The following is a 12223-nucleotide window of genomic DNA, read 5'->3' as shown; positions in this document are numbered from 1 at the left end:
CTAATGCCCAGAAGCAAGTCATTGAATTTTCTTGTGTGGATCAACTCAAGTTGTTTATTATGTCCATCTTTCGCTCCTCTGCTTGAAGCGGCTAAGCTACGTGAATCAGTAACTGTAGAATATTGAACATTTCTGGATGACTCAAAATACAGAAAACAAAAGCTCTACAGGACCAGTCACCTGCCATTGTACCTCATGAAAATAAAGGTTTTATTAGGAAATTAATTCTTATATCAGGGACTGATGGTAAACCATGCTAGACAATAGCATTTTGATACCCAGTCGTTGTTGCAATCTTGGCCAAAAGCCTCATCAGAGCCAGCTTTATTAAGATCTGTATGTTAAACAATTCAGGAGTGCTGTTTTGGGAAGGCAAAGTGGGGTTAGCCATGCACACAGTCTGAGAAACAGCTCTGCCCCTGCCATTCCTCAGGTTTTGTCAGTGCCCGTAGAGCTGCTAGTAGATTTTTCACCTGGTTGCACTTGTTAATGTTGGCTTGTCAAAGCGGTTTGGCATTCCTTGTTTCAGGCTTCCACTGAAGCCACATTCCTGGGGTGGTACTGGCTCAGTTAAAAGTGTATGTCATACAGCTTGTACTGAAATTCATGCTCTGTTTTTAATGGCTTTCTACTTGTGCAAAGATGGCAGTCATGTGTTGTCCAGGGCACTCGTGGGGGACTGGGTAGACTCTAGTCCTTCCTTAATCGTTTGTGAGCTGACCGTCCCACAGCTTAGGACCGTTATTTAGAGTTACAGGAGACAATACACAGTATTTGATTCTGTTTTTTCATAGTCCCTTGGATGTTACTTTGCTTTGGCAAGGGGCCAAGAGAGCACACTTTAGAATTGAGGGTAAAGGCTGATTGCCTTTATGGGTTTCTAGATGCCTTTTGGCACTGAGCCTTGAGACCACAGGGAGCGATGCTTTCCTTGCCCACGATCTCTCCAAGCTGTGTGCAAAGCACGGAAAGCCAACTGCTCCACACGTGGCTTCCATGTTGGGTAAACTTAGAGGGTTTAAGCTCAGTTAAGGCATCACGATACTTTCCCCAGTATTTTCCCTTTAATCTCAGCTTCATTTGAAGAGCATGGTTTAGTTGAACTGTCTAGTTATGTGGCTTCTTTTATTTTTGTTTTAAACTTGTTCAACTTTGGCTTATTTTTAAGAGCAGGGCATGCCAAAAAGTGAAACTGTAGCTTAATTAGAATTAGTGTGACCCACTGGGGATGAAAAAGAAACAGGTAGCCTTAGCGTTTGTCAGCACAGAAGAAGTTTTGGTGGTATAGCAGCATGGGTAAACTTGCTCCCTGAAAGCATAGCCTGTACCAGAGAAGTGTTTCAAGCAATATGAGTTAAACTGGTTTCCCTAATGAATTAAGTGTATTAAGAGGAGAAAGAACTGGGGTGGTGATGTAGCTTTGTCTTTGTGAGGGTTTTGCTAGCACAGCTATGGTCTTCTGAAGGGTATGTTTAATTCTCTTAATTGACATGATGTTGGTGCTACTTTTAAGTGCTTATTAGAGTGTCCCCTCCAGATCAAATATGCCTGCACATACAATTACTCAGGAATAGCTTCAAGTCTGGGCCAATTTTGGTACGAATTAAAGTGTATACAGGCAACGAGTTAACTGGGAACAGGGCAAAGAAAATCAAAACAAGCCATTGGAGTGGTTTTTCCCCATATAACTAAATCAGTTAAATTGTTATAGGGGACACAGGTACAACCTTCCTAAGCATCTGAGACCTCCTGGCCTTTCTCATGTACTGAGCTGCTCCCAGACTTTCTTTAAATATCTTCTTTACGGAGTATTCCCATATTTAACTAACTGTGTGATCTAGTCCAGTTAAAATCCTTCTTTTTAGGCCATTAGTCAAGTGTTTCTGACGTTGTGCTCTATTTGAAGTGGACTGAAAACCCAATGAAGAGTCTCTGTCTTTGTTTTTAAAGTCCAGGTACTCTTATAGTAATACTTTATAAGTCCAGGAGAGCAATACTTCTGTAAGTAGGAAGGTTTAGATGGCTTTACAGCATTGCTTTGAAGCCACAGTGAGGTACAGTGTGATTCAGTGGATGAACATTGGTTCCTTCATCTTGTGCTGCATGTGAATATTAAAGTGGTTGATGTTTTGTGTAAGCAAAGACATGCAAATATATCTTGTCCTAACTACTGGATGATTTTTGTCTTTTGCTCTTTCCGTTTAGATGACATTTTAGATGAGGCAACAAGGAAAGACCTTTTCACCGACACTTTCTGTAAGGTCTGCGGGGCAGTGCTGCAGTTTGAGTCTCAAAGGATGTCACACTATAAGGTAGGCTAGAAAGGAGAATTTCTCCTAGCAAGCACTGGGGCTTTGCTTTGTTTGGGGTTTCTACGTAGTGTATAAAAGACTTTTTATAGTGTGTTTCTCAAGGCTTATGCTAGACTTAGACATTAACCAGACTTGAATGTGAAAGTTGTGGGTTCAGTATAGTGAAGGGCAATCACCTGCATATTGCAGCGTGATTTTAGAAGGAACTGAGCAGGTTCAGGCCATGCTGCATATGGGATTGAAGCAGAACTGTACCACGTGAGCCAGAACATATGTATGGCACAGGGCAGTGCTAGCTATTGAGGATCGAGGTCATGCCTTCTGATGCCTCACCCAGCAATACGCACATGCTGCTCTGTGCACCAGTGTCTGCTTGAGGTAGGTTGTATGAATCATGCTGAGGGCATTTCTTGGAATAACTGTGTGCCTTGGGATATTGCTGTAAACATGGGAAAGCGTGCTTTATTTTGAAACTTGATCTTGAGGGTTTGCAGGCACAGACATTTCTGTCTTTTTCTTTCTTCTTGCAAAAGTTAAAGTTTAACATGTCAGTTGCTGTCAGGAGTCTTTCTTGCTATTCACATTATGAAGACTCAGGTCTTGCAAGGTGTTGTATTTCCTTATTTTGATTTAACTTAAGCAGCAGTTGTACTGTCAGAACGTCACAGAGTTCAGACCCTCAGTTTGATTTTGTTTCTCGGATCAAAATCCAATTGAGGATAATAGATGCAATTGTAAAGTTACCTGACTTCACCATTACAAAATGAATTGATGGAAATAACTGACTCTTCTCAGTTGTGCTTGGATTGTCTAGCCAGGTATGATGGGTCCTTTTTCTCTTTGATAATATTGTTATAATATCCTGCACTGCTCCTCAGAATCCTTAAAAGACATCTGAAAAGCATTAGGTCAGAGAAGACAAGTTACTTGTTTTGCTTTGTAGGTTACCACTGTATAGTGTGGCATGTAGGTAAGGACATTACAAGTGCAAGACTTTGAAGGTTATGAGTTCAGGGAGCACCTAAGAATTAAAAAATAATTGCAGCTGAGGGAAGTATATGTTAACACCCAATTTTAGGTACCTGGACTATTGTATCCTCAGTAGAAAGGTGTAGAAATCTCCATTGACTGACCCCAAGCTGGAGATTCTTTAACTCAGCTTCCAGGGAAACCTGTTTCTCTCTACTGACTGTACAGGGAGACTAGACTTTTTATTTCGGAAGGTAAGTTAGGTCCTGCTGCCTGTTACTCTTCTGTGCCACGATACAGGACAGCCTTGATGTCAAGCGCCCAGGCTTAGTGGTAAAGGAACACAGCAGACTTGCTCTGTGGCATGGCTGCGTTCCTTTCCTTACCTATTTTAGCATCCTTGTTTGTAAGGAGGCATGTCAGGATTTTTGGTTTCTCAAAGAGTTGAGAGTAGATGACTCCAAGGGCTACTCGAGGCAAAATGTTATAAGTAATGCTAAGTACTGTATTATTGGTTAAAGTATAGTGTTGTTACATGAGCTGGCGTTTGTCCGCTTGTGGCTCTGCTCTATACAAATACAATTTGGCAAACGTTGAAAGCAGTTTTTGATGGATGAAGTCCCGGTCACTGGATAAATCACTGCTTGGATCCTTGTTACTGAAACAGGAATAATTCTAGTTTGCCCTTTCCCAGGGCAAAAAGCATGCTCAGAAAGTTCGTCTTTACATCCAAATGCATGGTGAGAAAGATGGGAGGCAGGAGCATGGCAAACAGAAGAAAACGGATTGTGTCAATTTTCAGGTGACTATTCCTCTTCATGGCTAAATAAAATGTTTCCTTGTATACTTCAGTGAATGCTTGTAACTGAGCTTGCCCTTGCGTGGTTTCAGACGGATGGGAGCGGAGTACTGGACAAAAACAAATACTGCAATCTCTGCAACGTGATTTTTACTTCCCCAGTTGTTGCTTTGTCTCACTATTTGGGAAAGATCCACGCTAAAAAGCTGAAGCAATTATCAGGAGACCAAGCCCACATGCCAGCACAGACCATGCAGCCTGTTTCTGGTAAGAACTAAATAGTTTGCTTTGCATGTGTTTTCCTGTCACTCTCTGAGACAAGTATAGCGAAGTATCTTCCTACACTTGCCATGTCTCTATGCCTTTCTATTCTGCCGAAGTTGTGGAACTGTCTTGTGGTAACTCCTTAGGTGAATAAACAAGGATACTACCCTGTGCAACTGAAGCCATGGAACCTTGCTTTCAAATTCCCTATCTTTCATTGACTGGAACTAAAGGCAAATATTTCTGGTTTTTTATTAATGAAAGGTGTTTATTGTTGTTCTGAGAATTCACTGCAGTCCCAACAAGATGTTCCTCTGATAAATTAATATGATAAGAAATTAAAAAACAATAGTCCATGAGCAACACTTAACTGGTGTTAGTCCTGTACAAGTTGCTGAACCGTTTTTAAAGATGGGGCATAGTGTATGTGCTCTGAATCACCCTCTGCAGGGTACATCTGTCTTCTTGGACTGTATAAGGATGTTAGAGTGACCAGCCATCAAACGCAGCTGATTTTTAGGTATTTAATGGTGGGGTTTCTGAATATTCCAGGGTTGTGTTCCTTATCAGTCTGTACTTTCATATCCTTGTAAGGATTAAGATATTTTATAGTCTCTGGCAAGTAGTTCAGCACCCAACAGACTGTTCTACTTTCTATCTCTGTAGTTCTGCAGTCACCTGTTTTGCTCTATGGAATTGTTTTAGCCTTTCCTTTGCTGTGCTGTCAGCAGATGTATCCTCTACTTGCATGTCTCCAGCTTTACAGAAGCCATCATCTGAGAAGCCCTTGCTGCCTTCAAAAGCTGAAGAGTCTTCGTCATCCTCCAACACAAGGTTGAAGTTAAATGATCCAGACAAGTACTGCAAGCTCTGCTGTGCTCCCTTCAATAATCCACTCGTGGCTCAGCAGCATTATGTTGGTAAGAAACACAAAAGAAACGAAGCACGGAGAAAGATATTGGAGGAGCTGGGAGACAAAGCTGTCCCTGCAGAATCCAGCACAAATGGTAAGCAGAACATGAGCAAGTGTTACAATCTCTTGAGTGTAGCTTGAGTGCTCTGATTTGTTCAAGGAACTGCTCTGATGTGTGCAAGGAAATGGTAGTCTTCTCCTGTATTACAGAAAAAGTTCTTTTCTTCCTTTCTGTTTGGTCTATGAACTGCTAAAGTTCTGTCTCTGACAGCTGTAGGCTGGAAAACATTTCTTACTGATTTGGAGACCCAAATCCAGTCCTCACTGAGTTCTGTGGTCAAATTCAAAGGATCCTAGAAAATAGCCCAGTCCCCTAAATCCAAGGCCAGGATCAGTTGTATCTGTGTCACTCTTAAGATGTTCATCCACCTTGTTCTTAAAAAACGTCTGTGCTGGAAACTCCACAACTTCCATAAGGAACATCCCCCAGGACTTCTTGATCTTAAAACCTTCTACTGACATTGAACTCAGCTCTCTCTGACCACAATATATTTTTTTGCTGTGCACAGAACAAGAAGCAGACACAAGAATTGAATCGTTTGTTTCCTTTTTGTCACATTCTTTAAATAATTGAAAACTGGTGTCATGGCTTCCCTTAATCTTTTATTCATTAAACTGGTTGTTGTAATTATGTCAATCCTCCCACATAAGGAAATTTGTTTCCTAAACAGTCATTGTTCTCTAGCCTCCCATCGGGACTGTCTTCAGCTCAAGCACTGTGTGCAAAGCCAAGGCCCTGTTGCTGTGCAACTTCCCTTAATTTTGAGGGGGCATCATCTGGTCCTGTGCAACAGAACTGTCAATCCTTTCTTGAGTAAGGAATTCAAAATCCTACCTGATAATCAAAAGTCATTGTTAGTATCAAACAGCTCTCATTAAGTCATGCTATAATTTAAACAAAATAATACATTTTGATGCAAAGCAATAGCCCATTGGAATTAATGCTGCATTTTGCTAATGGATGAAGCTCTTGGGTTTGCATGGGGATAAAGGTTACTCACTGGTTTCAGAATATTTAGGTTTATGGATGACACAGCTTGTAGAGAGGAGAAAACGACAACCTAGAAAACACAAGGGTTTTCCTCATCTGACCTTACCTTATATTTGCCTGAGGCTCCGTGTACCGTATTCATAATGTACTGTATCGACAATTCCCTCAGCATCTTCACAGGGTTGAACCAACACTGCATGAACATTTGAGCAGGTAGTATTTAAACTGATCTTATTTTAATTAAATCTGGACTGACTGGATTGGTATCTGTTGGTGCTTGCTTTGGGTGTCAGGTATTTACAATAGTATTTAATTTTTCAGTACAGTTCATGCTCATCAGCACTTGACAACAGTTTACTGGAATTATCTTGGATCACTTCAGTCATCAGAAATACTCTTTGTTAATGTTTAAACCGTGGTTACACTGCAACTGTACACCTCACCAGCTCCCTTCATAAATACTATTCTAGTGTAAAATTGCAGCAGTGACTTTATATCTGTCTACAAGTGTCATTTATGGGAACATTATGTTAGGACTCTTGCATGGGATGGGATTGTGATGTGCTTTGAGTTTTGCCTTTCATTTGTAGTCTCTGTAACCTACAGGTTCCTTGTTTTCAGCAGTTGGTGTTGGTTATTACATGTGCGCCATATGTAACATCGCACTTACATCTATAGAAACATACCAGTCCCACGTGCAAGGAAATAAGCACCGGATTAAGTAAGTCAGTAAGTCTTTTGTTGCTATTCCTGTGTAGTTTGTACTTTCAAACTTTTTCATTAGCCCTGTTGTCTGCTGTTAAGTGACTTTGACTAGTTCATGGATTTTTTTGTTTTGGTTTTGGGGTTTTTTTTGTTGCTTGGTTTACTGGTTTAAAGGGGCACTGTCCATTTAAACATCATACTTGTGACTGAAATTCAGCCTTAGAGTTCCCACAGTTGCATCTTCAATGACAACCCACAGGGGAAGGGTCCTGAAACCTGTACAGTTTTCCCACTTACTTTGCTATCTGGGGGTAGCAGTACCTGTTTTGGTACAGCATCTTTAGTGCTCGGTCTAGAAGGAAATGGTCTGAACTTAAAGATTCCTATTGACAGGGCAAAGAAGACCTTAATCCCGAAAAGTGCCAAGTCTCCATCAATTGTGTTGCTTTCAGGATTCATCAACATGCATCTTACATTTGGCATAAGATCATTTATGGGATAGATGATAGCTCTTGCACTTCCCCTTTTACCCAGAAGAGGGCTTGTAGACTGTGTTAATTGCAGAATGGATATTGTGGTGACTTAAGATGTACTTTTTACAGATTGCTGTGCAAGTAGGCTAAATATCAAAATTGCTTACATGTTAAGCATTTTGATAAGACATATTTTAAGTGAAGGCGCAATAATAATATAACCATGAGACTGATGTAGAACTGATGTGATTTTAAGTGTTTGTTTAGTCAACAGCATTAGAGTCCCGAAAAATAGGAATATAGGGAACTGCTACAGGCCTACCTATAGTTTAACAAAATGAATGTATAAAGCTGGTGAATTAAGGCAGAACAGGATACATTTAAGGGATGGGTCTTCGGAGCTGCCCTTCCCACAGGGGATATCTTTATCATCTAACCGCTTTATCTTCCAGCCTGAGGAAAGGGAGAGTAGAATATAAACTGATAAGTAGTTTTGCCTTGGGAGCACACTTATCTTGTTTGGGGTTTTTAGTAATCCAGGTTGGTTGTTTCTGTTCTGTTTTGTTTCTGCTGTGGAGTCACACAGTTTGCCTGAAATTACTGGACTGCAACTGTTCTATAGAATGAATCTCGTAAAGAAATCAGTAACTTTATTACTTGACAGTCGGTATATAATGTAATTGCTTCTTATCTGCAGCTAATTGGAGATTAGTTAATAAGAGCAAATCTTAAATTTTCATTTTACAAAGTAGTTTTAAAAATGTATGCAGTCATTTTAAAAGCATCTTATTCTTGCAGCGCCCTAGGTCACAAGAAACTCATTTGGTCTTCATGAAGTTATTCCAGACTTTCAGTTTTCACAAAGAGTAGAATCTGTTCCCTGTAACATCAGCTTTACAGATGTGATTGTGTGTAACAGAGCCCATGTAGTTACACAGAACAGCACGCTTGAAATATGTTCTTTTTCTAACCTGGAAATGCAATCTTTTTTTTTTTTTTTTTAACTCAACAGATGCTAAACAAATTGGTCAGTATTAATAACTAAGCCTTTCTATCCAATTTATGCAGAGAAACAGTGCTTGTCAATCTCATGAAGAAATCGAAGAAAACACATGACTCCTTTCAAGATGAATTAACAGATTACATTAAAGTTCAGAAAGCTAGAGGTCTAGAGCCAAGAAGGTATTTAGGAAAAGCAGAAGACGAAGAGTTTCAAGATAAAAACATTGAAGGAGGAGGTGACCTTGGTGAGGTTGTATCTTCAAACTTCAAGTGTGAACAAGGCCAGCATTCCAGCCTTTTCTCAGAAACCCAGTCACCTACAAATAGTGGGGAAAATAGATCGCCAAGCTGGCCATCAGCTTGTGAGCATGCACTAGAAAAGACACCTGATTGTTGCTATAACAAGGGATACTGTAAAGAAGAGCAAGCATCTGACGTGGTCACCATCAGAGATAAGAGCTTCAGCCTATCGGTTGCAGAATCTAAAGACTGCTACAAACTTATGTTTGCTGAAACTTCTACCAGCTCTTACAGAAAAGGACAGATATTTCAGATAAAACATTTTGAGGAGGAAAAATACATCAGTGAAGAGCTGAAGTATGGGAAAGAAGCCACAAAGCAGAAAAGAAAGGAAAATATTGAAGGTGTAGATTTTGGAAAAGAAAATCAGAAGCAAAAGAGAATTAAATTTGATGTAGATTTGGTAAATGAGAAGAAATCAAGACCTTATAAAGATAAAAGAGTTAAAGAAAACTTTGCTGAGAAAGAGAGCAAAAAGCACAAAAAGGGTAAAAAGAAGCCACAGATAGATGGCAAAAGAGAAGAGGAGCTACTTTGGGATGAATCTGTTTTGGGATATTGATAAAGGTTTCACTTAGCTTTAAGAAGTTGATTCTGTTTGTAGACTCACTTAACTGTTTTGTACTATACTATGACTTTTTTTTTTCTTAAGCAAAGTTTTTGTTCCAATGTGGAAGCAAGAAAAAGCCTGTCTTCCGAAACTTTTGGGCAGTAGGTAGGCATCAATTTTTAATCATCTTATGCATACAGCAGCAGCGATGTGAGTTTGAAAGTCTGTAATCTCTTCTGGAATATACAACAAATAAGGGTCAGTAGCTTGCAGAATACTGTTGGATTTTCACCAAAATGTATAGCTTCTTTCTAATATTAATGGTGCCTACTATTGAGGTTTCTCTTACTCTTATAGGAAAGCACATAAACTCATAAGATAAATAAGGGGACTACAGTGTTCCCGGCCATGTCTGTAACCATTTCTCTGACAGATTTAAAAGGAGAATGTGAAAGGCTTTTGATTCCAGATCTTATTTGCTGTTGGTTTTTTTGAATGGTGCCTACTATTGAGGTTTCTCTTACTCTTATAGGAAAGCACATAAACTCATAAGATAAATAAGGGGACTACAGTGTTCCCGGCCATGTCTGTAACCATTTCTCTGACAGATTTAAAAGGAGAATGTGAAAGGCTTTTGATTCCAGATCTTATTTGCTGTTGGGGTTTTTTTGGGTTTGGTTTGGTTTTTTTGTCACCCAGTTCTGAGTGGAAAATGAGTCTATTAAACATGCAACTGGTTGTCAGATGTACATTGTCTAGTAGATTTTTCTCATTGTAATCCTGATTTTTAGTTTAATTTAGGAAACACAGAAAAGGTGCAATATGCAAAATCAGTTGCTAACATGAGGCTACTTTCTGCTTCATTCACTCAAAGTAATGTACAGAAGGAATGTTAGAATGAAGCTAGATTTGTGATCCAAACAACACCCTGAAAAATCAATTACAGCTTTGTATTTCCATTTTAAATGTCGTGTCACCAGATCTTCGTTCACAATATGGATTTACATTATTGTGGCACGAGCACTGATGTCCTACATATGTGCAATTAATTGAGAAACTTAGATGATGGGGTTCAAGCTCTTGTGTTGCTCCCAGGACTCTCAGATGAGACCTTCAGTGAGCCATGGACACTGGAAACGCATCAGTCTCTACAGGGCCTGGGGCAGGCAGGCTGTCCCAGAGGAAGAGGGGAATTGCAATGTCTGCCTGCACTGTGCAGATCTGGGGTTGTGTAGAGGATTTGAAGCCTGTCTGATGTCTTACTGAAAGCTGCTGAACTGAGTAAATACAGTTAAGTTCTGAAAAGCGATCATTTAAAAGCAATTTCTTAAGACACCATTTAGTATCTCTCTTATTGCCTTCAGGTTGCAAGAAAGCTTTTTCTGAGCCTTGATGTGGGATCTGAAAGCCATCACGCTGTTGAGTCGCACCACTTAGACTGAGTTTTCCACTGGGTTAGTCTGTTTGTAGAGGCACCTGTGCTGAACTGCTGCTCTTGGTAAATCTGCCCAACTGAAATTTTCTGTTGTGGGTGGTTGTGGTGTGGGATGGAGTAGAGACCAGGGCCCTCAAGCCTTGAATTCTGTCGGTTTTGTCTTAGTTTTAGTTTTGCGGGTGTAAGAAGTAGGTTGAAAAGCCCTGAAAATAATGTAGTCTGCTGTGTTTTTTAAGGATTTGTGTTTTGTGGTTGATTGCAATCTTGGATTTAGATTTTTCCTGCTGCCGATAAAGTTATAAATCTGAGTAGTTAGCATCTGAGCTGTCAAGTAACTTAGTCCATCCTCTAACAGGCAAGTGTAACTAGATACATGTACAACTGAACAAAGTTGAGCAGCAACATGTAGGTGCCAGTAACAGTTCATTGGTCAGGAGTCTCAGGGACCTGAACTCAGAGGTCCGTGGGGATTCAGCTTTAAGTTCAAAGTGTACATAGGGTCCTTGTTCTGGTCCCCTTTTCTAATCTCACCTGATCTTTGTTTCAGGCTGATAACGCCTCTGCTTTCTTCAGTGGTTCTTTTTCCTCTCAGGAGCTACAAGCCTTTCTGTGTCCTTCCAAGGACTCTTTCCCTGGCTTTCCTTAGCCCCTGCTCGTCTAATGAGGGAGTCTCAAGTCACACATTAATAACTGCTTTTCTCATTATTTTCTTGGAAAGAGAGCGGATTCAATCATAACTTACTTATGCTGACTGTTGATGACAGTTGTGAGCTGTTGTAAACTGCCAACTGCAGGCTGCTTGTATTGTCCTACAGTGTAACTGGGGAGTTTTTTAAGCACTCTCTCCTGTATATACTCTTTGCTGTGAGAATAACGTGGGCAACACTGCAGCTTGTCTCCCATGTAAGACAAATAATGACTTTCTCTTCTCCCAGGACACCTAGTTTAGCAAACCTTAGGGCATTGTAAGACCCCTTTGATATTTCTGCCACTCTGTCAAATAGGGCTGTACAAATATGGCCAGTGTCTTTCACAGTTACTAGTAAGGAACCCTTGCTCCAATATGGTCACATACGCCTCCTTTCCTTAGGGAGTCAGTCTAAGAAAACGATTAGACCTCCAGCAGACGGAAAGGCCATGGTGTAGTACTCTGCTTGTACACAGGGAACAGACTAATTGAAGGGAGATAAGCACCAGTTTACTTGCTTTTGAAATGAGTTGCGCTTTTGGAAGTCAGGAGAATCATAGAATCATAGAATCATTGAGGTTGGAAAAGACCTCTAAGATCATCGAGTCCAACCGTCAACCCAACACCACCACCCACTAAACCATGTCCTTAAGTGCCTCATCTACACGTCTTTTAAATACCTCCAGGGATGGGGACTCCACCACTTCCCTGGGCAGCCTGTTCCAATGTTTAACCACTCTCTCAGTAAAGACATTTTTCCTC

The 12223-nt window shown here is 40.4% G+C and overlaps 1 protein-coding gene across 3 annotated transcripts in view; it reads left to right on the top strand.

Annotated features, from left to right (window-relative positions):
• The first annotated feature begins 2217 nt into the window (after nucleotides 1–2217).
• The window catches only part of KRCC1 (lysine rich coiled-coil 1), a 17167-nt gene continuing 7161 nt past the window's right edge, over nucleotides 2218–12223 (top strand). The window contains exons 1-6 of one of the 3 annotated variants that reach the window (XM_009289395.2): nucleotides 2218–2312; nucleotides 3976–4083; nucleotides 4173–4347; nucleotides 5103–5351; nucleotides 6915–7029; nucleotides 8555–9503. In XM_009289395.2, coding sequence (XP_009287670.1) covers nucleotides 2298–2312; nucleotides 3976–4083; nucleotides 4173–4347; nucleotides 5103–5351; nucleotides 6915–7029; nucleotides 8555–9350 — 1458 coding nt within the window. In that variant the 5' untranslated portion in view covers nucleotides 2218–2297 and the 3' untranslated portion in view covers nucleotides 9351–9503. Of the gene's footprint in view, nucleotides 2313–3975; nucleotides 4084–4172; nucleotides 4348–5102; nucleotides 5352–6914; nucleotides 7030–8554; nucleotides 9812–12223 lie in introns of those variants that run through there. The other 2 variants (XM_009289397.2, XM_009289396.2) reach the window with 2 other exon arrangements.

The sequence above is a fragment of the Aptenodytes forsteri genome, unplaced genomic scaffold (assembly GCF_000699145.1).
Source record: "Aptenodytes forsteri isolate BGI_AS27 unplaced genomic scaffold, ASM69914v1 Scaffold141, whole genome shotgun sequence".
Taxonomy (NCBI): Eukaryota; Metazoa; Chordata; class Aves; order Sphenisciformes; family Spheniscidae; genus Aptenodytes; species Aptenodytes forsteri.
This window is presented reverse-complemented; position numbering and strand designations above follow the sequence as displayed.